Source organism: Crocuta crocuta, unplaced genomic scaffold (assembly GCF_008692635.1).
Source record: "Crocuta crocuta isolate KB4526 unplaced genomic scaffold, BGI_CrCroc_1.0 scaffold113, whole genome shotgun sequence".
Classification (NCBI taxonomy): Eukaryota; Metazoa; Chordata; class Mammalia; order Carnivora; family Hyaenidae; genus Crocuta; species Crocuta crocuta.
In genome coordinates, this window is record NW_027530368.1 from 10,676,902 (window position 1) to 10,699,727 (window position 22,826).

Here is a 22,826-nt window from a genome sequence, read left to right on the forward strand (position 1 = left end):
GAAAACAACTCCAACCCTTACAACCATTCTGTTTTTCCTTTCAGTACAATATTCAGTAAGTTACATGAGATACTCAATACTTTATTATAAAATAGGCTGTGTGTTAGATGATTTTTCCCAAATGGTGGCTAATGCGAGTGCTCTGAGGATGTGTAAGTAGTTGAGGCTAAGCTGTGAGGTCCAGTAGGTTAGGTGTATTAAATGCATTTTCAACTAAGGATCTTTCCAATATATGATGGGGTTTTTGGAATGTGAAGCCATCATAAGGCAAGGAAAAACTGTAGTATGCTTCTGTATTTTCTCTAAATTTATTTTTATTTAGGCTTTACGGAGTATTTCTCAGAGTTAATATTCTGAGGTAGAATTAACAAGTCCAGGTTTTTTCTATCCCTACCTACTTTTTCTGGTGTTATAAACTTTCAGGCTATCTTTTAAGACTGTAGAGTCCTTTCTAGTTAATTAATTAACCTTTTTTGTGGAACTTTTCCAATTTTGTTGTAGTAACTAAAACCACTTGTAATGCTTTAGGTGTGGATTTTGTGAGGCTAAGGAAGTGCTTTATTCCTATTCACTGGCTTTTCATGCCCACTGTTTTATTGATCTTGGGTTCAGAAGCTAATTGAGTAAAAGAGTTCATCAAAATGACTGTAATAAAGCTAATTAGAATTCTACTAAATGTTCTGCCTTAGAATAAAGGTAAAAATAATTTAGGTAAACGTTACACAAATTACCTGTATTTGAAATGAGTGTACTACATGAAATTAGGAGTGCTTTAAAGGATATACATATGTTTTATTATACCTCATCTCCTGCTGTCATCTAGATGATGTTTTTTGGAGTTGGACAAACTTGGTTTACCTGTTGGTTGGATGATACACATATTAACTGTGTGACATTAATCAAGTTTACTGCCTCTAAGCTTCTGCCTGCCTTTAGCTAATTTTGTGTTTTTTGGCCTTGGGTAGATCACCTGTCCTCTCAGATTTTAGTTGTCTTTTTTAAAATGATAGATTTCAACCAGACAGATCACCTCTTTAGGTCTGTGATAGCTCCAAAAAGTGCTCATCTGGATTGTGAAGCACAGATCTGATTTAGCCATTGCTTGCTCAAATGCCTTTAGCATAACTAAACTTAGCCTCGGCATTGAAAAGCCCACATTGACTGGCTGAGACCTACCTTTCCAATGTCATTTCCTTTGGCAAACCTGTGTTTTAGCCAAGCGGTTTGTTTAATCACTGCCTCTTATTTTTCATGTCCTGTCTATACACATTACTCGTATTTCTACATGAAAGGCCCTTCCTTCTGTTTCTCCATCATTTGACAACGATTGAGCATGACACTGATGTAAACACTGTATTTCATTCTAGGGAATATGAATACAAAAATATCCCCACCTGCAGGGATCTTAGTGTCCACCAATGAGAGACAAATATGAAAACATGTAGGTGCACCAAAGCATTAAATGGCTCTGTGGATAGAGTATGTGTATGCTATAGTAGGAGCCAGTAGGGAATGACTGATTCTACTTAGACAGTAAGGAGGAAACATTAAAGTGGTTTTACAATTTGCTCAAATATGAGATTGGTAAACAATTTTACTTTCTTTTTCTGTCTTTTCTAAGTTACATATGAAGGTTGTACTAGACCTATGGAGTGATTTGGCTAGCTTTTTCTTTTTCTCCTTTTTGAAACAATACCAAAGGGAATTATCTGATATTTGAGTGTTTGGTAAAACTTACATACAGAATTTGCCTGGGTGTGGTGTCTTAAAGGAAGGATTGCTTGGTTTTTAGGAATTCTGTTTTTTCCTTAATTTGTACTTCTGGAAAATTACCCATTTTATGTAACTGTTCTTTTAATAGATTTTCATAAAGTTGTACATGATACTTAAACCAAGTGCCCTCGTTAATACCCATCACCCATCCAGCCCACTCCCCACCCCTCTCCCTCCATCAACCACATTTTGTTCTGTCTCTGAGGGTCTCTCATAGTTTGTTTCCCTCTCTCTTTCTTTCCCCCACCCCTCTTTTATGTTCATCTGTTTTGTTTTTTAAATTCCACATATGAGTGAAATCATGTGGTATTTGTTTTTCTCTGACTGACTTATTTTGCATAGCATAATACACCCTTGCTCTATCCACGTCATTCCAAATGACGAGATTTCATTCTTTTGATGGCTGAGTAATATTCCATTGTGTGTGTGTGTGTGTGTACGTGTATACACACCACATCTCCTTTATCCACTCATCAGTCAGTGGACATTTGCTTCTCTCCATAGTTTGGCTTTTGTTGGTAATGCCGCTGTAAACATTGGGGTGCATGTATCTCTTTGGATCTGTATTTTTGTATTCTCTGGGTACATACCTAGTAGTGCAATTGCTAGATTGTAGGGTAGTTCTATTTTTAACTTTTTGAGGAAACTTCATACTGTTTTCCAGAGCGGCTGTACCAGTTTGCATTCCCACCAACAGTGCAAGAGAGTTCCCCTTTCTCTGCATCCCCACCAGTACCTGTTGCTTCCTGTGTTGCTAATTTTAGCCATTCTGACTGGTGTGAGGTAGTATCTCATTGTGAGTTTGATTTATATTTCCCTGTTGTTGAGTGATATTGAACATCTTTTCATGTGTCTGTTAACCATCTGTGTGTCTTTAGAATAAAGTGTCTGTTCATGTCTTCTGCCCATTTCTTCAATTGATTATTTGTTTTTTGAGTGTTGAATTTGCTAAGTTCTTTATATATTTTGTATACTAACCCTTTATCAGATATGTCATTTGCAGATATCCTCTTCCATTACATAGGCTGCCTTGTAGTTTTGTTAATTGTTTCCTTCACTGTGCAGAAGCTTTTTATTTTGATTAAGTCCCAAAAGTTCATTTTTGCTTTTGTTTCCCTTGCTCCTGGCGATGATGATCGACATGATTTTTAGTTATTCATCACTGATTGCATAGCTAATACCCTCCTTTTCACTCCTATATATTAAGATACAGAATTCCTTTTTTTAGTAAGAGTAGCTTTTTCTTGGATTTGGCCCTTTCAGTCAATCTATCAAAGTTAGACTCTTGGCAAAATTTGCAAAGATTTATTTTTCAGGGAGTGCCTGGGTAGCTCAATCAGTTGAGCACCCGACTTCAGCTTAGGTCATGGTCTTGTGATTCGTGAGTTCAAGCCCTGAATCAGGTTCCCTGCTGTCAGGACAGAGCCTGCTTCAGATCTTCTGTCTGCCCCCCGCCCCCACCCCTCCCCTGCTTGTGCTCTCGCTCTTAAAAATAAGTAAACCTTTAAATTTTTTTAATGTTTATTTATATTTGAGAGAGGGAGAGAGAGAGAGAGAGAGCGAGCGAGCACAAGCAGGGAGGGGCAGAAAGAGGAGGGGTGGGACACAGAATTAGAAACACGCTCCAGGCTCTGAGCTGTCAGCACAGAGCCCAACACAGGGCTCAAACTCATGAATAGTGAGATCATGACCTGAGCCAAAATCAGATGCTCAACCAACTGAGCCACCCAGGTGCCCCCCAAATAAGTAAATCTTTAAAAAACTTAGCTAAAAAAAAAAGATTCCTTTTTCAGAACCTCATGTGAACTTACATATGTAAAAGGTGAATGTCTTTTGATTAAATCTCTAGGGAAATAATTATTTTTTTTCACATTGAAGACATAATTTTTAACTATGAATTAATTCTAGCACATTTTTTAGAATGCCATGAACAAAAACCACTAGTCTATAAAAGCAATATTCAGGCGTATGTCTTTAAATTTTTTTCACTGACCACCAATAGACTTCTTGAACCAATGATCAGAATAAAAGACACAATATATTCTTAAACTGAAAAATTCAAACTAAAATAGCAACCTCATAGAGAGGAAATTTAATCATTGCATCTGTTAAAACATAGGATTTTTAGGAGCACCTGGGTGGCTCAGTCAGTTAAGTGCTGACTTTGGCTCAGGTCATAATCTCACAGTATGTGGGTTCAAGCCCCACACTGGGCTCTGGGCTGACAGCTTGGAGCCTGCTTTGGATTCTGTTTCTCTCTCAGTCCCTCCCCCACTCACACTCTCTCTCTCTTAAAAATAAATGAATAAACATTAAAAAATATAGAATTTTTAAAAAGCATTTCCCACCCAAATTCAATCAGAAAATATAATAAGCTTTTAGTTAGAAAGCGTTAAGATCCTAGAGTAGTGGTTCCCAGCCTTGGCAACACATTACAATCACCTGCAGAGCTTTTACAGAGGGGCCCATCCAGACCCCTTATATCTGAATCTCCTGAGGGGGAGGAGGCACCAGTATTCTTTAACAGGTTCCCTAGGTGATGCTCATGTGCATCCAAGTTGTGATCCACTGCTTTTCAGGAAACTAAAAAAAAAAAAAAAAAAAAGCCATCAGTTTTGTATAACAGACCATGGAAAGGATAAAGCCCACATACTGAACCAAATGAGAGTTTTAACAGTAGATTCTAAGTAGAAAATTGGCTTACCAAGCAACTAAAAAAAAAAGAAAACAAAGGAAACACAGAACTAAGCTCTCTGTGACTGAATTATCTGTCTTTCAGAGGAGGAACATTTTTAAATTTATTTTATGGATATTAGAAAACTCTGGTCTAATTTCACACTGCAGAGTTCTAAACAACAGCACATATCTTAATTAGAAGCAGAGAGCAGAGACAGTTATGTAGTCTAGGAAAAAAAATTTCTTTTGAAAAATATACAATAGATAGTGTGCAGAAAAAGAAATTTTTATCACTAAATTCATTTTAAAACAGCTTTTAATGGTGTATGTGTGGATTATCATCTATAACGTGGTAATCATTCTTATTTAAATTCCACATACTCTTTATGTATTCCTTTTTAGAAAGTTATTGTAGTCATCACAGTACGATTTAATTCATTCACTTTGTCAAAAATGTGATGACAACACAATTAATTATTCCCTTGCCTTTGTATTTGAGCAGGTATTTTAACTTTTCAGCTATATGGATTAGATAATACTTTCTGAGTATGATGGTAATTTCAAGATGTATTACTCAGAAGGGGTCACCGAGTTTGTTTACCAAATTAATGAAAAACACAGAACCAGAGCTATTAAACCTTAAAACCTGTAGTCAGGGATAGAGAAATATAACTTCACAAAGATAACCTTTTTCCCATAAAACTTAAAAACTGTTTTTACAGTGATTTAGAGGAGCAGCAACTGATGAAAAAGTAAAAATGAGACCAACTTTCAATATGGCATAATTTGATTTAAGAAAACATTTAGAAAAGTATTATAAATGCATTCAACTGAAAAGCCAGAATATTTGAGAATCATCTCTTCCAAAGAAAGGTATGTACTGTTAGCTTTCAACTAAATAACAAAGATTTTATATTCTAGTGATGATAGCTTTTAAAAAATTTCTTTATTATTAAAAAAACACACACACATTAAAAAAAAACCCACATGAACTAAATGTATTGTTTAGTGAGCTATTACAAAGGAAATACCCCTGGAATCACACTCAGGTCAAGGAGGAGAACTTTGTCAGGTATCCAGAAATACAATTAAGGTACTATCATGATTTCTGTTCCCCAGAAGTACCCTCTATCATGACTTTTAATCACTTTATGTATACCCATATATCCATGTAGTTTTTATCACCCTAATGCATCTCCTAAAACTGTAGTTTAATATTATTCATTTAGAACACTTTAGGGCGCCTCAGTCAGTTGAGTATCTGACTTTGGCTCAGGTCATGATCTTGGCATTTGTGAGTTCGAGCCCTGCATTGGGCTCTCTGCTGTCAGCACAGAGCCTCCTTTGGATGCTATAGCCCCCTCTCTCTCTGTCCCTCGCTTCCTCTTCTCAAAATAAACATTAAAAAATACAACACCACTTTAATGTTTCTTTCACTGTACAAGATTCCCTCATCCCATTGCTTTCTTTTCCTTAAAATTTATCTTTTGAAACTGCAGTGTCTCATAGTGTGGATTTTGTTGTTTGCATAACCATGTGGTTCAACATGTTTTTCTGTGTTTTGAAAATTCTGCAGGTTAGTCAGTTTTGGCAAGACTGTGTGTGTAGGGGGTTGTGTTCTTTTCATCAGAAGGCACGTAGTGTCAGGTTCTTTTCTTGGTTGTCCCTCTTCTTTGATGTTAGTGGCTATTAATGCTCGGTGCCTAGATCCATTAATTCATTAGGGTTGCAAATGGCGATATTCTAATTATTATTATTGGCTCAGGTCATCATCTCACAGTTCACAGGTTCGAGCCCCGCGTCAGGCTCTGTGCTGACAGCTAACTCAGAGCCTAGAGCCTGTTTTGGATTCTTTGTCTACCTTTCTCTGACCTCCCCATGCTTACGCTGTCTGTCTGTCTGTCTGTCTCTCTCTCAGAAATAAATAAACATTAAAAAAAATTTAAATCTGACTCAAAAAATTCATTTTAGGAATGAAACTACCAACTTGTTTATCCTTGAAATTAGAAATTCTAAGAACTTTAGGATTCTTCTTTACCTCTTCTTTCTTAGCTTGAATTTTTAAACTCTTATTATTTCTTTCTTTATCACAGTTTTCTTTAAGAAACAAAAATAAACGAAGTTGGTTAAGTGGCCAACTTTGGCTCAGGTCATGATCTCACAGTCCTGCGTTTGAACCCTACATCGAGCTCTATACTGATAGCTCAGAGCCTGGAGGCTGCTTCTGAGTCTGTGTCTCCCTCTCTCTTCTGCCCCTTCTCTGCTCGCACTCTGTCTGTCTCTCTCTCTCAAAAATAAACAGTAAAAAACAAAAACAAAAAGCAAACAACAAAAAAATAAAACATTGATTCATGGTCATCCATTCTTGTCTGGTGTCATAGTCTTTCTTAACTGGCCCACTGGAACATTGCATAATCTGTGGTTCAGCTAACACACTGCCTGTGTTTCTGTGCTTTTTTTCTTTGTACCTTTCTATTACTTTAGAATTAAAGCAGAGATCTTTTTCTATAGATCGCCAGACTTTAAGCAGGCCACCACGCATTATAAATGTCTTTATTATTTTACCCCTTAATTATCGACACTGTTCTTCAGCATCTCATTGTTTGCCTGTTCTCTATGCCTTTGTTAAAACTTTTCACCATGTTCTTTACCACAGCCATTCCCACTTGAATTCTACTTACTAGTTCCTGAAACCTCTGGCATATATTTTTAAAGAATCATTAAAGAGTTATTAGATTTCAGAATTCATCTAATCTGAGGAGTGCCTGAAGATAGGATTAAGACCAAGAACTCAAGGTTGCTAAGAGAGTAAATCTTACAAGTACCTATCACAAGAAAGAAAAAAAAAGTTTATAACCATGTATGATGATGGATGGTAATGAGGCTTACTATAATGATCATTTTGCGATATATACAAAAATTGAATCATCATGTTATATGCCTGAAAGCAATATATGTCAGTTATACCTCAAGAAAAGGAAAAAAAAGAAAGACCAAGAAATCAGTGAAAGAAGGGAATTCTTGGTCATGAAGTTTGTAGAGGATAACATTGAACAAGACTTAGGGAAGATGATAGTAGACTTCAAATTAATCTTGTTAGCTTATATGAATATCAGCAGCCAGGGTCCTCTGTTTTTGGCTTATTTTCTCTCCTTTGTGCTTTTATCTTCAGAGCACTGTCATTTAACATTTCTCCCTTCACTGCACAACATACTTTTTATTTCTTTATCTTAGCATTGTATCTTGACTTGCTCATCTTCTGACCAATACTTCAAACTAAGTTCACATGGCAAGGAAAACCTAGCTGCATAAATATGAGAGGTATCTTCGTTTAATGCAAGTCTGGATTTTAAATAAGTGTTTTATGAGAGAGAGATATACAAGTAGATATGTACATACATATTTATGTGTTGTTGATGTTTAAGGTGATAACTGATGGTCTTAATAGTATGCTGGATTAATATCCAGTTCTATGAGTGACAACTGAAGAAAACCAAGATCTGTGTGAACATACTTGGTACATTTCTTACAGGTTCTGAGTTGTATCCGCACAGAATGGGATCCGCTGGATGTTCGCTTTGGCACCAAACAGCCTTATCAGGTGTTGGCAGTGGAGCACTCCATCAGTGTAGACAAAGAGCCCATGGTTGACAGCTGCGTCTATGAATGTGTTCGGAATAAAATCCAGTGTGTATCAGTAACCAGAATACCACTGAGATCGAAGGCCATTAGCTGCTGCAGGAACGTTACTGAAGACAAACTGATTCTGGGCTGTGAAGATTCTTCAGTAATTCTTTATGAAACTCACCGTAGAGTAACTCTCTTAGCCCAGGCTAAACTTTTGCCTTCATTAATAAGCTGCCACCCAAGTGGCGCCATTCTACTAGTTGGCAGCAACCAAGGGGAGCTGCAAATTTTTGATACGGCTCTATCGCCTATTAACATCCAGCTCTTGGCTGAAGACCGCTCACCCAGGGAGACTCTGCAGTTCAATAAATTCTTTGACGTTTCCAGCAGTCTTGTTCAAATGCAGTGGATAGCTCCTCAGGTGGTTTCTCAGAAGCCTGAAAGTGGGGACATCTATGATCTCCTCTTCCTCAGGTTCGACAGAGGACCTTTGGGTGCACTTTTGTTTAAACTTGGTAAGTCAAGGAAGTTGGTGAGTAAGTAAGATGTTTATGATGATGACATTATGATTAAGAAAATAAAACCATTCTAGAAATGTGGGTTTTCTGTGTCATCCTATAAATAGGCTTGCCTTTCAAACATTTCATATAGTTGTGGGTTTTTTTTCCAAGTAACCTGTGCCCAACATGGGATGCAAACTCATAACCTTGAAATCAAGAATCACATGCTCTACCAACTGAGCCAGCCAGGTGCCCTCATATAGTTTAAGAAAGCTTTGTGAATGATTTTCTAAATGTTAGGGAATATAAGATAGTCAAGAATTTGGAAATTGCACTAATTGTCCATTGTGATGAATGAATGGACTTCCATGTTTGATACTTTCCAAAACAAATACATACTTGAATATTTTAAAAGTACTTACTATGCCCATTAAAAAATTCTGTGTTGAAGGAATGTAATACTTTTTCTATTAAAATTATTTGATTTAATTTATTATGTTTATTCATTTTTGAGAGAGAGAGTGACAGAGTGCGAGTGGGGGAGGGACAGAGAGAGAGAGAGGGAGACACATGAAGCCAAAGCAGGCTCCAGGCTCAGAGCTGTCAGCACAGAGCTATATGCAGGGATCGAACTCCTGAGCTGTGAGATCATGACCTAAGCTGCAGTCTGACACTTAACTGACTGAGCCATCCAGGCACCCCTATTAAAAGTATTTTAGATAATATTTTAAATATTATATTTAGCTATTTTAGATATCTATTGCTTCTCAGATTGGAGTGTGTAAGGCATATGTTTTAAAAGAAGAGAAAGCAATGGTTGGTTAGAATTTGGAAAGAGAGGGGTGCCTGGGTGGCTCGGTTGGTTAAGTGTCTGACTTCGGTTCAGGTCATGATCTCATGGATCCTGAGTTTGAGCCTGACAGCTCAGAGCTTGGAGCCTGCTTTGGATTCTTTGCCTCCCTCTCTGTCTGTCTGCCCCTCCCCTGCTTACATTCTGTCTCTCTCAGAAATAAATAAAACATTTTTAAAATTAAACAAAAAGCACTTGGAAAGAGTTTTATAACTTTTTTGGTTTCCTTTTAGATAAAATTGTTGAAAAAATCTTTTTCAGTATTATGAAAATCATGTATTAATGTTAACCAGGAAACGTATTTTTAAGAAAGATTTTATTTTTAAGCAATCTCTACACCCAATGTGGGGCTCAAACTTACAACCCTGAGAGGAAGAGTCATATTCTCTACCCACTTAGCCAGCCAGATGCCCCTCAACCAGGAAACTTTAAAACAAACTTGTCTTTGTATAGTTTATTTGTCTTTTATTGCTTTTCATTGCCAGCTCTGCCCTGAAGTATATGATTGTCTTTAGGTAGTTTTATATGATTTAACATTCTTGAGAGAACCTCACTTAGGTTTAAAAAATAGATTTTAATGAATGCATGTTATTGCTGCTTGAAAACATAGAAAAGTAAATAAATTTTTAAACTCTGTGCATGATTTGGCTCTGTGATACAAAGTTAAGTCTTTATTTGTTTTTAAAAATGTTTATTATTTTGAGAAAAAGAGAGAGAGAGAGGGAGACAGAGAATCCCAAGCAGGCTCTGCGCTGGCAGCAGCTGTCCATGTGATGGATACAGGGCCTGATCTCATGAACAGTGAGATCATGATCTGAGCTGAAATCAGGAGCCAGATGCTTAACTGACTGAGCCACTCAGGTGCCCCCAAAGTTAGGTTTTTAAAGATACTGTAGTGTTTGTTAAATAGATGTCCGTTTACTGTTTTGTTTGTTTGTTTGTTTGTTTCTTTATGGATCTACTTGCCTCTGAAACTGAATTGTTGAAATAAATCTACTTGAAAATGACCTAACCTGAATCGTATAAGGAGTATAATGTGAGGTCTATATTCTTTCCACATAATAAAAATGCATCTAAATTTATTTATAATGCTAATGTTGTCTAAGAAAAAAATGTTTAGAATCTCATTTATTATAAAATAATCCAGTTCTTTGCCCGACTACATTTTTAACAGTTGTATGTCTCCATATACAACACTCATTAAAGTGGATGTTAGATGTTTTGCATGTCTGTTAAAACACACACACATATACACATGCACACACACATACACCCTCTAAATTACCCAGTTACCTGTCAAACAGAAGGCTGTCTGCCCACATATACCTAGCTTTTCTTCAGCCCTCCCTTGTGGGCCTACTCACAACAGCTTTGCAAAAAGCACAGCTTTCTCTTCCTATCTCTAGCACATTTGCCTTCTTACTAAAGTAAACAGGCTCTCAGTGTAGGGATTTAGAGGGCTTCCTGCTAATTGCCAGCTTGTAAACTTAATTGGACTGTCTCCCTGGGCACTGTTCCTAAATCAATTAGGCAATGAGTTGGCTGTCACATCTTTTTCCCAAGAAGGTCTCTTGGAAGAGAATTATCCAATAGAAATCAAGCATTCAAATGAAAAGGTGATAACTTCTGCACTGACATTTATCATTAAAATTTTATTTTCAATATGACTCTTAAGTTTTGCAGGATAGGGAAATTTTACAGACTTACAGACTCTTTAAAATATCTAGATATGGAGTTTCCCAGAATTTTAAAAAACATACGATTAATATTTATTACATATTATTACTTTTCCTAGGAAGAGTAGATTCCTTGAAACAGTAGATTCCAACNCCCTGTTTAAAGAACAGATTTTTCTTAGGTTCTGCTACTAAATACATCCAAAAATTTTAATATACTTCTTGAATTAACACAGTGCTGATTCTGGGCATCCATGTGGAATTTTCATGTATAATTCAAGTTACTGCATATATAAACAGGTAGTTGCATGTGCAGTTTCCCCACTAGGGAGCATTTATGAGATTTTTTTCATAAGCTTGTTATGCAAGCCTTTGGAAATTTTGACATGCAAGGTGTAGCTTACAATTTAAGAAGCTGACATAGATCATAGTTTTAAAATAGAATGCTGTCATATGTAAACGTGGCAGTGGCTGGTGCCAATATGCTAAGATTTTTGGAGTTTGACTTTTAGAATAGGTCAGTATAATGTTGAAGGAAAACTTTGTTCCAAGGCTAGAGCTTCCGTTCTAAGTCCTTATGATCATCACGCAAATGTGTTGGGGATTAAAAGGCCATCACTACTGTTATGAGAATTTGAAGGGCATGTCTTACTCAGGAAGGAGCTAGAAGTATCATCCTCCCACATGGAAGCCAAGAAGTACTGTTTTATATAAAGCAAAATATAATCAGATTCGTTTGCTTGGCAATCATTGTCCCATATTTCCACATATGTAGACTGAGATTAATTTTTCAAAGACAAGCCCCTAATTACATTACAGAGATATTAAAGCTTTTTCCATTCTCATCAGTACCTTTATCAACTTGCACTGCTCTCTTTATACTCACAGGATCATCTCTCTGCCCTCTCAAGAATCTTCCCTTTTAATTGATACTTCATTAAGTTTATCTGCTTCTTACCACCTACCCACCCAACTGAACCAACTAATCTCTGTGAACATAAACCTTTCCTTCTCAATTCGGTGGAAAAGGAGACCTTCCTCTTGTCCAAGACTAGTTCTACTGCCACTTCCACTCTGGATCCCACTACATTCCTTTAGATAGCTTTACTTGGTCCTCCTCTCCACTTGCCCCACAAATCTTACTATACCCCGAGATACCGGCCCAAACCATACCATAAAACGAACAGACAAACATCTCTTCCTTAACTTTGTGTCTCCTCTGTTATTAATCAAATGTTCACCTTCTTTTCATAGTCAAACTCACCAAAATAATAGTGAACCTTGACTTTTTCTACTTCTTCACTTCCCGTTCACTCCTCACGGTACCAGGTTCTTGCTTGGGTCTTTAGTATTCTCCCGGAACTGCTCTCGCAAAGGTCACCAGAGACTTCCTACTTCCTACATATATTTCTTTTATGTTACTTGATGACTTTTCAGCATTTAATGGTGGCTGACCACTTCTGTCACAGAATTCTCATTGTGCTTGCCTTCCATGACCCTAGATACACCTTTTGTTCACTTTTGGGTTCTCCTTCTGCCTATTCACGAATATGTTGAGGCTCTTTAAGATTCCATTTTTAGTTCTCCTCCCGTTTTATGTAGATTGAGAGTTTCTTTCTTTCTCCCCAAACTTGTTTCTTCTCCTATATTCTCTATTTTGATGGATGATATTATTATTCAGCTGGAATCCCACGTCAGAAATCCTAGACTCCTCCCTCACCCCTGATGCCGTATCCCATCAATGCTACCTTCTAAATACTTCAAAAACATCTCTGTACCGCCTTCCTGCCATGAACTTCATCTGGACCTTCCCTGTTTTCAAGGAGTGAGCAAGTAGTAGTTCTCTGTAATCTTCTGCCTTCCAGTCTTCTCATCCTGCCCCGCAGTCAATCCCCTGAACTGCCACCAGAGTAATCTGACTTCTTATTTGGTCATGGGATCTCTAGCCTGAAATCCTTCAGGGGTTGATAAGCCCTTGTCTGCCTCTCAGGCTTCATCTCCTGAGATGTATTTGCACAACTGTAGCTCCCCATTCAAGGCATGTGCTCTAACATCCCCTCCTTCCTATGGTGCTTTTGATAGTATTCCATCTACCTGGAGTGCCCTGGCAGTGCTCTCCCAGAGCCTGCAAAGTTAGGAAAAGGTTAAATATTCAAGTGATTATATTAAGCAAGAAATAAATAAAGCTAATATCTTCCCTCTTATAGGATCTTGAAAATCAAAGGCAACGTGTGTGTGTGTGTGTGTGTGTCATTCTGTCTAAAAAGTAAGGAGGATGATTTTTCTCTTAGTACTTTTATAAGAAGTATGTTTTCTTTAAAAGAGTTATGTTTTTATTATTTTTTAGTTTTGTGAAATAATATACCTTTTATTATTTAGAGCATTTTTAGTAGGTTTTTCTGTTATTTGTGGCTGAAGTAAGTTTAAAACAATAGTCTACAATATTTCCAATCATGAGTACAGATTTTTCCTTATTTTTTTAAAAACTGTTTTGTTTATATTTTGAGAGAGCACAAGCAGGGGAGGGGCAGAAAGAGAGGAGGACAGAGGATCTGAATCGGGCTTTGCAGTGACAGCAGCGAACCCAATGTGGGGCTTGAACTCAAGAACTGTGAGATCGTGACCTGAGCCGAAGTCAGATGTTCTACCAACTGAGTCACCTAGGTGCCCTACAGATTTTTCTTTAATCAGAAAAGATAACTATTAAATCCTGAAACCATTATTTTATGTACCTTCTTTCATCTGAGTGTCCAGGTTCTAAAAGTTAACTAAAACTCCAGGCAAAGAAGGCCCTTGGATTTAAAAATAGAATGTAAAATGATTTTATCATAAAACACCTATTAGCCCCTGAAGGAGATGTTAGAATTGTCATCTAGAAGGGGATCAAAAAAAGGCTTTGATCTGAATGTTTAGCTCAGACACGTATTTATACACATATATGCCATAATATAGGGATAATCATTGTATGATATTATATTTTATTTATATAAATCCAAGTTAGCTAACATATAGTGTAAAATTGATTTTAGGAGTAGAATTTAGTGAATCATCACTTATGTGTAATACCCAGTGCTCATCCCAACTTAATGGGCTCCTTAATGCCTGTCACTCATTATCCCATCCCGTCCACCTAGCACCCCTCCAGCAACCCTCAGTTTGTTACAAAAGAGTTATTTTTAGTGAGCTTTTAAAATATTAAACTTTATCCAAGTGGTGATTGGGGGTAATTTGTTGCTGGAAAGAAATGTCAGATAATTTCTTAGATGCCTAGTAATCTTAAACTTGGATCTCAGATCATTTAAAATGGACTGTTATTCCAGACAGCATTCTGCTTTCTTTAAACTAGAGTGATGATGGATTTTTAAATCAAGTTTATTGGAGTATAATTTACATAAAATAAAGTGTACCCATTCCAAATGTACAGTTTAATGAGTTTTGAAAAATGTGTCCTCATGTTTACCACCACAATCAAAACATAGAATATTTCCATCACCAAAATATTCCCTCAAACCTCGTTGCAGTCATTCCCTATCTCCCTCAAGGTTAAAAGAGCACTGACTTGCTTTATGTCATTGCTGAATAGATTTGGTTTTTCTAAATTTCATAGAAAAGGACTCATAAAAGAGGCATTTTTTAATGTTCTTCTACTTTCACTCAGCATTTATCTGTGAGAATCTTCCGTATTGGTATGCATATCTTCAAATTTTCCTTTACGTTACTGAGTAGTATCCCATTATGTAGACGAACCACAATTTGTATATCATTCCATCTCTTGATGGACATTTGGGTTGTTTCAAGATTTAAGCTAATATCAGTAAAATGCTATGTACTTTCATGTACAAGTCTTTATACTGATATATATATTACATATATATAAATATATAATTTTTTTTGTTTAATGCTTATTTATTTTTGAGAGAGAAGGAGACAGAGCGTGAACAGGAGAGGAGCAGAGAGAGAGGGAGACACAGAATCCGAAGCAGGCTCCAGGCTGTGAGCTGTCAGCACAGAGTCCAACATGAGGCTTGAACTCACAAACTGCGAGACCATGATCTGAGCCGAAGTCAGACACTTAACCAACTGAGCCACTGAGGCGCCCATATATTGACATATATTTTAATTTCTCTTGGAAAAAACACTTAAGAGTAGAATGGCTAGGCCATAGGCTAAGCATATGTTTAACTGAAGAAGAAACTGACTATTTTGGACTTCTGGTTGCTCTATATTCCAACACTTAGCATTAATGGTCTTTTTAATTTTGGCCATTCTAATGGGGGTGTAATTGGTGTTAATTTGCATTTCCCTAGAGACTATTAGAGCTCAGCATCTTTCTATGTGCTTCTTTGCCATATATCTTCTCTAATAAAGTACATCTTCAAATTTTTGCCCAAATTTAATTGGGATGTTTATTATTGAGTTGTAAGAGTTTTTATATATTCTGAATAGAAATCCTTTGTAAGATAATAGTATTATGAATGTTTTCTTCCAGCTTGTTATTTACTTTTCATTTATTTAACAGTGTATTTTGGGTAGCAGAAGTTTTTAATTTTAACGAAATTCAGTTCTTAAATTTCTTTATTTTATGACTTATGCTTTTTATGTACCATTTAAGAAGTGTCTAACCCTGTTTCCTACTAGATGTTTTAATGGTTTATCTCTTACAATTAGGCTTATGGTCTGTTTCAAGTTAAAATTTTGCATATAGTAAGAGGCATAGATTGAAATTAATTGTTTTAAATACTTTTTAATGTTTTATTTATTTCTGAGAGACACAGCATGAGCAGGAGAGGGCCAGAGAGCCAGGGAGACACAGAATCCGAAGTAGGCTCCAGGCTCTGAGCTAGCTGTCAGCACAGAGCCCGACGCGGGGCTCGAACCCACAAACCATGAGATCATGACCTGAGCCGAAGTCGGAGGCTTAAGTGACTGAGCCACCCAGGCACCTCTGAAATTAATTTTTTAAAAAATTTTAGCCAACCAAAGGACCCTGAAATTATTTTTTAAATATGGATATTTATTTGTCCCAGAACCAAGTTTGGAAAGACTGTCCTTTCTCCATTGAACTGTGTTGACCATAATGCATATGTCTATGAATAGACTCTGTTCTCTTCCACTAATCTGTATGTCTCTATGGGGTACCACACTGTCTTCATTACGGTGGTTTTATACTAAGTCTTAAAATCAAGTACTGTTAGTTCTCCAACTTTGTTCTTCTTTTTCAGAATTATTTTTGGCTACTCTAGATCCTTTGATTTCTATATAAATTTTTAAACAGACTTGTCAGTTTTATAAAAAGTACTTGATGAGATTTTGATTGGGATTATGTTGAGTCTATAGTTCAATTTGAGGTGGAATGACAATTTGACAATATTGAGTTATTTATTCTCTCCATTTGTTCAAATCTTTTAAAACTTCTCTCAGTAGTGATTTTTGGGGCACCTGGGTGGCCCCATTGGTTAAGCATCCGACTTTTGATTTTGGCTTAGGTGGTGATCTCGCAGTTCCTGGGTTCAAGTCCCATATTGGCCTCTGCACTGTCAGTGCAGAGCCTGCTTGGGATTCTCTCTCTCTCTCTCTCTCTCGCTCTGCCCCTCTCCTGCTTTCATTTTCTCTCTCTTTTCTCCCACCTCTCTCAAAATAAATAAATAAAGTTTATTTAAAAATTTAAAAAATAAAGTTTCTCTCAGCAGTGTTTTAAAATTTAAGTGTAAAGATCTTATACATATTTTGTTCATGTTTTTGGGTGCTATTGCAAATAGTATTTTTAATTACACTTTTAATTGTTCATTGGAGTTATATGGAAATAAAATTTTAAACTCTTGACCACGTATCCTGTGACCCTGTTAAACTCATTTCTTAATTGTAATAATGTTTGTGTAGATTCTTAAGGATATCCTTAATATCCTTAAGGACTATGACAGTGGCATTTAAAAACAGTTTTACATCTTCTTATTTAACCTGTATGCCTTTTAGTTTGGTTCCTTACCTATTATAGAAGCTGGGATCTCCAGTACAGTATTAAATGAGGTGGCAAGAGAGGATAGCCTTGCTTTTTTCCCGATCTTATGTGGAAAGCATTTTGTCTTTTGACTATAAGTATTGATGTTATTAAGTTGAGGAAGTCCTCTTCCTTCCATTCCTAGTTGGCTAAGATATATTATCTTGAGTGGATATTGAATTTCTTCAAGTGCTTTTTTTGGGTATCTGTTGAATTATTATATGTTTTTTCTGGCTATGTGGTGAATTATATTGATTAGTTTCCATATGTTTTAGCAGCCTTTCATTTGTGGGCTATATCTCTCTTGTTCATGATATATGATCATTTAAATATATTGCTGGACTTGCTAATATTTTGTTAAGGATTTTTGTATCTGTTTATGGGAGCTATTCATCTGTAGGTTTTCTTTTCCTGTACGATCTCTGTCATTTTTTATATCAGTGTAATGCTAACGTGTTGAAATAAGTTGACAGGTGCTCCCTCTTCTTTTATATATGTTGCGTGTGTAGAGTTAAAATTATTTCTTCTTCTGATATTTGACAGAATTCGCCAATGAAGGTATCTAGACATGCAGGTTTTGTGTGTGTGTGTGTGTGTGTGTGTGTGTGCGCACACATGTGTGTATAAAGGTTCTTTAACTATGAATTCAAATTTAAATTTTTTTAATGTTTATTTTTTGATAGAGAAAAAGAGAGTGTGAGCAGGGGAGGGCCAGAGAGGAAGGGTGACACAGAATCTGAAGCCAGCTCCAGGCTGTGAGCTGTAAGCACTGAGCCCAATGTGAGGCTCAAACCCATGAACAGTGAGACCATGACCTGAGCTGAAGTTGGATGCTTAACTTACTGAGCCACCCAGGCACCCCTCAAATTTAAATAATATAGAATCACTCAGGTTATCTATTTCTTCTTGAAAGAGCTTTGATAGTTTGGGTCCTTCAAGGAATCCATCTCATTTAAGTTATTTATTTGTGTAAAGTTATTCATATTACTCATTATTTTTTAATGTCTGCACTTCTGTAATCTTTATTCTTGATATTGGTAACTTATGTCTGCTTTCTTTTTTTTTTTTTTTTAATGTTTTATTTATTTCTAGGAGAGAGAGAGAGAGACAGCGTGAACAGGGGAGGGTCAGAGAGAGAGGGAGTCACAGACTGAAACAGGCCCCAGGCTCTGAGCTGGCAGTCAGCACAGAGCCCGACGCGGGGCTCGAACCCACGAACCGCGAGATCATGACCTAAGCGAAAGTCGGACGCTTAACCGACTAAGCGACTCAGGCGCTCGTCTGCTTTCATTTTTATCAATTTAGGCAGACGGTCAGATTTACTGATCATTTCAAAGAAGACTGTTGATTTCATTGTTTTTCTCTATTCTTTCTTTTCTAGTTCTTATTTTTATCATTTTCATCCTTCTATTTACTTTAGGTATAATTTGCTCTTCTTTCTCTAGGTTCTTTTTTTTTTTTTAATGTTTATTTATTTTTGAGAGGGACAGAGAAACAGAGTGTGAGCAGAGGGGGGCAGAGAGAGAGGGAGACACAGAATCTGAAGCAGCCTCCAGGCTCTGAGCTGTCAGCACAGAGCCTAACGCAGGGCTTGAACTCACAAACTGAGATCATGACCTCAGCCAAAGTTGGATGCTTAACTGACTCAGCCACCCAAGTGCCCCTCCCTAGGTTCTTAATGTAGGAAGTTGGGATTGTTGATTTTAGACTTATTTCTTTTCTAATTAAAACACTTAAAGCTAGAAATTTCCCTCTAAGTACTGCTATAGCTACATCTCACAAATTTTGATGTTATATTTTTATTTTAGTTATTTTTTCCTTTCTAAATCTCAAGAGAGAGAGAGAGAATCTCAAGCGGGCTTCCCACTGTCAATGCAGAGCCTGATGCGGGACTTAAACTCACAAACCATGAAATAATGACCTGAACTGATGTTGGGCATTTACCAACTAGGCCACCCAGGAGCCCCTTTTTATTTTTATTCATTTCAAAATATTTTCTAATTTATGTAGTTTCCTCTTTAAATCATAGTTTATTTAAAAGAATATTGATCAATTTCTACATATTTGGGAATATTCCAGGTATCTTTCTGTATTGATATCCAATTTAATTCTGTTATCAGAGAACCTACTCTGTATGATTTCAAAACAGTTAAATTTATTGAGATTTGTTTTATCACTCTGAATATAATCCATCTTGGTATTCTATTTACATTTATAAAGAATGTATTTTGCTGTTGTTGGGTGAAGTTTTTTATGAATGCTAGGTCAAATTCATTGATAATGTTTTTCATGTGTTTTCAACTTTGTTCATTTTGATTATGTGTTCTCTCGACTAGTGACAGAAGAAATCTCCAATTATAATTATGGTTTTCACTTTTTCTTCTTTTAGTTCTATCAGTTTTTGCTTTATTATTTTGGAACTCTGTTATTAGTAACGTTTAAGATTATTATGGTTCTTCATGAATTTTCAACTCTTTATCATTAAAGTATTGAATCTTAATTTAATTCATTATTATTTAAGCATTTTTAAAAGTCTTGCTGTTGTCTTCTGGCTTGTATAATTTCAGAAACAAAGTTTCCAGTTTTTCATATCTTTGTACATGTGTCTTTTTTCTTTGGCTACTTTTTATCATTTTCTCTTCATCACCTTTTGAACATGATTTTGATTATATGTTAATTTTTTTTCCTCAGCAAATCAGTTTCTTATTTTGCTAAAGGTATTGCTTAGGGTACAGCCAGAGTCAACAGATTTCAGATATTTTTGGTTTCTTGTAAAGTTCCTACAGATTAATATCTACTGCCAAGGAACCACCCTGATTTATGAGAGCTTACAGTACTTGACTGCAGGCTTGTGAAGGCTTTTAGATAGTACCATTCATTGATTCTACCAACATAGAAAGAATAATGAGGTTTTATTGCTTGGTATAGTTAGGGCAATTCCCCAGATTCCCTATCAAGTTGAGTCCTGTTAGATATAGCACACATTCTCATTTTGATGTGACTTGAAGTTAGTATGAAGAATTTTGGCATCTTTAGCATGAACTAATATGTATATTTTAAATCCTAAAACACATAACTATTACAGTTAAATGATGATTATGATAGTAATAAAAAGAATTGCAGTAATTTTTATACACTTTACAGCTTACAGATAATTTTACATACATTTTCTCATTTGGCTTTATGATTATTTGTACTGAGAAGTTTTTATGGGCTTACTCAAATCAGTAAACATTAGTTAATATTAGTTGAAGAAAAAGGATGTTATAGCCAGCCATTTTTAGAAGATAAGAAAAAGCAACACCCTGCTTAAAAGCCCTACTGTTTACCGACATTTAATTACACAGAAATTGTTAGTTTCAGATGAAATCAAGCATATGTAAAAGATGACAAAATTAGAGAATGCCCACCTTTGTTTTGTGGTCTTGCTTCATAACATTAGAAGTCAATTTTCTTTGGGGTGCCTGGGTGGCTCAGTTGGTTAAGTGTCTTACTTTGGCTTAGGTCATGATCTCACAGTTTATGAGTTTGATCCCCACACTGGGCTCTGTGCTGACAGCTCTGAGCCTGGAGCCTGCTTCAGATTCTGTGTCTCCCTCTCTCAGCCTCTCTCCTGCCCACGCTCTGTCTCTGTCTCAAAAATAAATAAGCATTAAAAAAATTTTTTTAATAAAAAAAGAAGTGGATTTTCTTTCATTTTAAAATGACAAACTAGGGGCACCTGGGTGGCTCAGTCGGTTAAACGTCCGACTTTGGCTCAGGTCATGATCTCACAGTTCGTGGGTTTGAGCCCCACATCGGGCTCTGTGCTGACAGCTAGCTCAGAGCCTGGAGCCTGCTTCGGATTCTGTATCTGCTTATGCTTTCTCTCTCAGAAATAAATAAAAAACATTAAAAAATTTTTTTAAATAAATAAAAAGGTAAACTAATGTGCTTATATTGTGACAAGATGTTTTATAGTAAATATTAGCTGCAAAGGGCATCACTAGTAGGGTTAATACTGATCATTTCTTCAGTAGAATAGTCTTTATTTTTTAAATTATTTTTAAGTTTTTATTTATTTTGAGAGAGACAGAGACAGCATGAATGAGGGAGGGGCAGCTAGAGGAGAGAGAGAATCCCAAGCAAGCTCCGTGCTGCCAGCACTGAGCCCAGTGGGGGGCTTGAACCCACAAAGCTGTGAGATCATGACCTGAGCTGTAACCAAGAGTCAGACACTTAACCAACTGAGCCAGCCAGATGCCCTAAAAAGAATAGTCTTTAAATGCCAATTAAAAAAAATCAACATGTGGTACCTATGAAAAAACTATCAATCAAGAGCCCCTATTAATAAAAACAGACTTAAAAGCATTTATATTGTCTTATTTGTCATGGCAATTTGTACTTATCCCCACCCACACCAAAGTATGTGGATCTGAAGAGGAAACACAACTTAGAACTAATGAAGCTAGCCAATAAGAATTGTGTTTACATCAAAACTCTGTCTTTTAATGTATACAACAGAGGCCTAAACAACTTGTGGGGAAAATTGGATTAGCTATTGTCTACCTAAAAGTGAATAAACAAAAGAAGAATCTTTAGGTAGACCGCAAAAGCTAACCCTGTTTTCCCCATCTGTTATTTAGGCCTCTGCTCTATACGTTTAAAGACAGGGCTTTAAACTGTGAATACAGTTTGATTATGTGGAGTATCAGTTAATTAATATATGCTGAATGATAGGCATTAGATAGATGGAGTTGGTAGCTGGTATTCAGAATGAAGATTTAACCACAAAATCATATTTTTCTTGGCCCCCTAAATCCCACATTTCTAGCACTTAATGCAGGAAATGATTACTTTTTTCCTTTATGGAAATGTTAACTCTGTTTTTGTTAATCTACTTTTTATTTTTATAAGAATCACTTGGTTTTACTTTTTTGTGACAGGTATCTTCACACAAGGACAGCTGGGCCTGATAGACATCATATTCCAGTACATTCACTGTGATGAGATCTACGAGGCAATAAATATCCTGAGCAGTATGAACTGGGACACTCTGGGCCACCAATGCTTTATCAGCATGACTGCCATTGTAAACCATCTTCTTAGACAAAAGCTCACTCCAGAGAGAGAAGGTCAGACATGAAATATATTTGATAAATGGATTCTGTATGTATATGACGTACATTTTGTTGAGTCCGTTATCTTCTGAGGATTTTTTGAGTTATATTATCAGAGATTAAAAGATACAAATGTTAATGCCCTATTAAAACTGACAAGATCAGATATCAAATAATTATCCATATGGTACTTAGTGTGAAGTGTTTGTCAACATAAAGAACAACTTTTTTGTATATACCTATGTTGGAACTCACAGTGCATTGTACGTTTCAGTCTAAGTTCATGTGTGGAATATGCTCGAATTGCAAATTTTAATTGAGAATTTCATGTACTCTGTAGGGTCTGATAAACAGAGGGCCTGAAATAAAGGTCCTTTTTTTCCTTCACTTCAGACATCATTATTTTTGTCTTGTACCCCAAGTCTTTTGTCCAGATAGTATTCTTTACCACTGATTTGTGTGTGTGCTGTGTGTGTGTGTGTGTGTGTGTGTGTGTGTGAGTGCGCGAGAGAGAGAGAGAGAGAGAGAGAGAGAGAGAGAGACAGAGAGACAGAGAGAGAGAGAGAGAATTGTGGCCCAGGCTGCTGCTCCTTGTTTTCATTCTGACTGGTAGTTCTGATACCCCTC

General features: G+C 36.4%; 1 protein-coding gene across 3 annotated transcripts in view; it reads left to right on the forward strand.

The window, feature by feature from the left end:
• The window catches only part of WDPCP (WD repeat containing planar cell polarity effector), a 390,456-nt gene that overhangs the window by 141,268 nt on the left and 226,362 nt on the right, over nucleotides 1–22,826 (forward strand). For all 3 annotated transcript variants that reach the window (XM_077766434.1, XM_077766437.1, XM_077766436.1), the window contains 2 exons: nucleotides 7,982–8,591; nucleotides 22,026–22,214. In XM_077766434.1, the coding sequence (XP_077622560.1) occupies nucleotides 7,982–8,591; nucleotides 22,026–22,214 (799 nt within the window). The remainder of the gene's footprint in view (nucleotides 1–7,981; nucleotides 8,592–22,025; nucleotides 22,215–22,826) is intronic.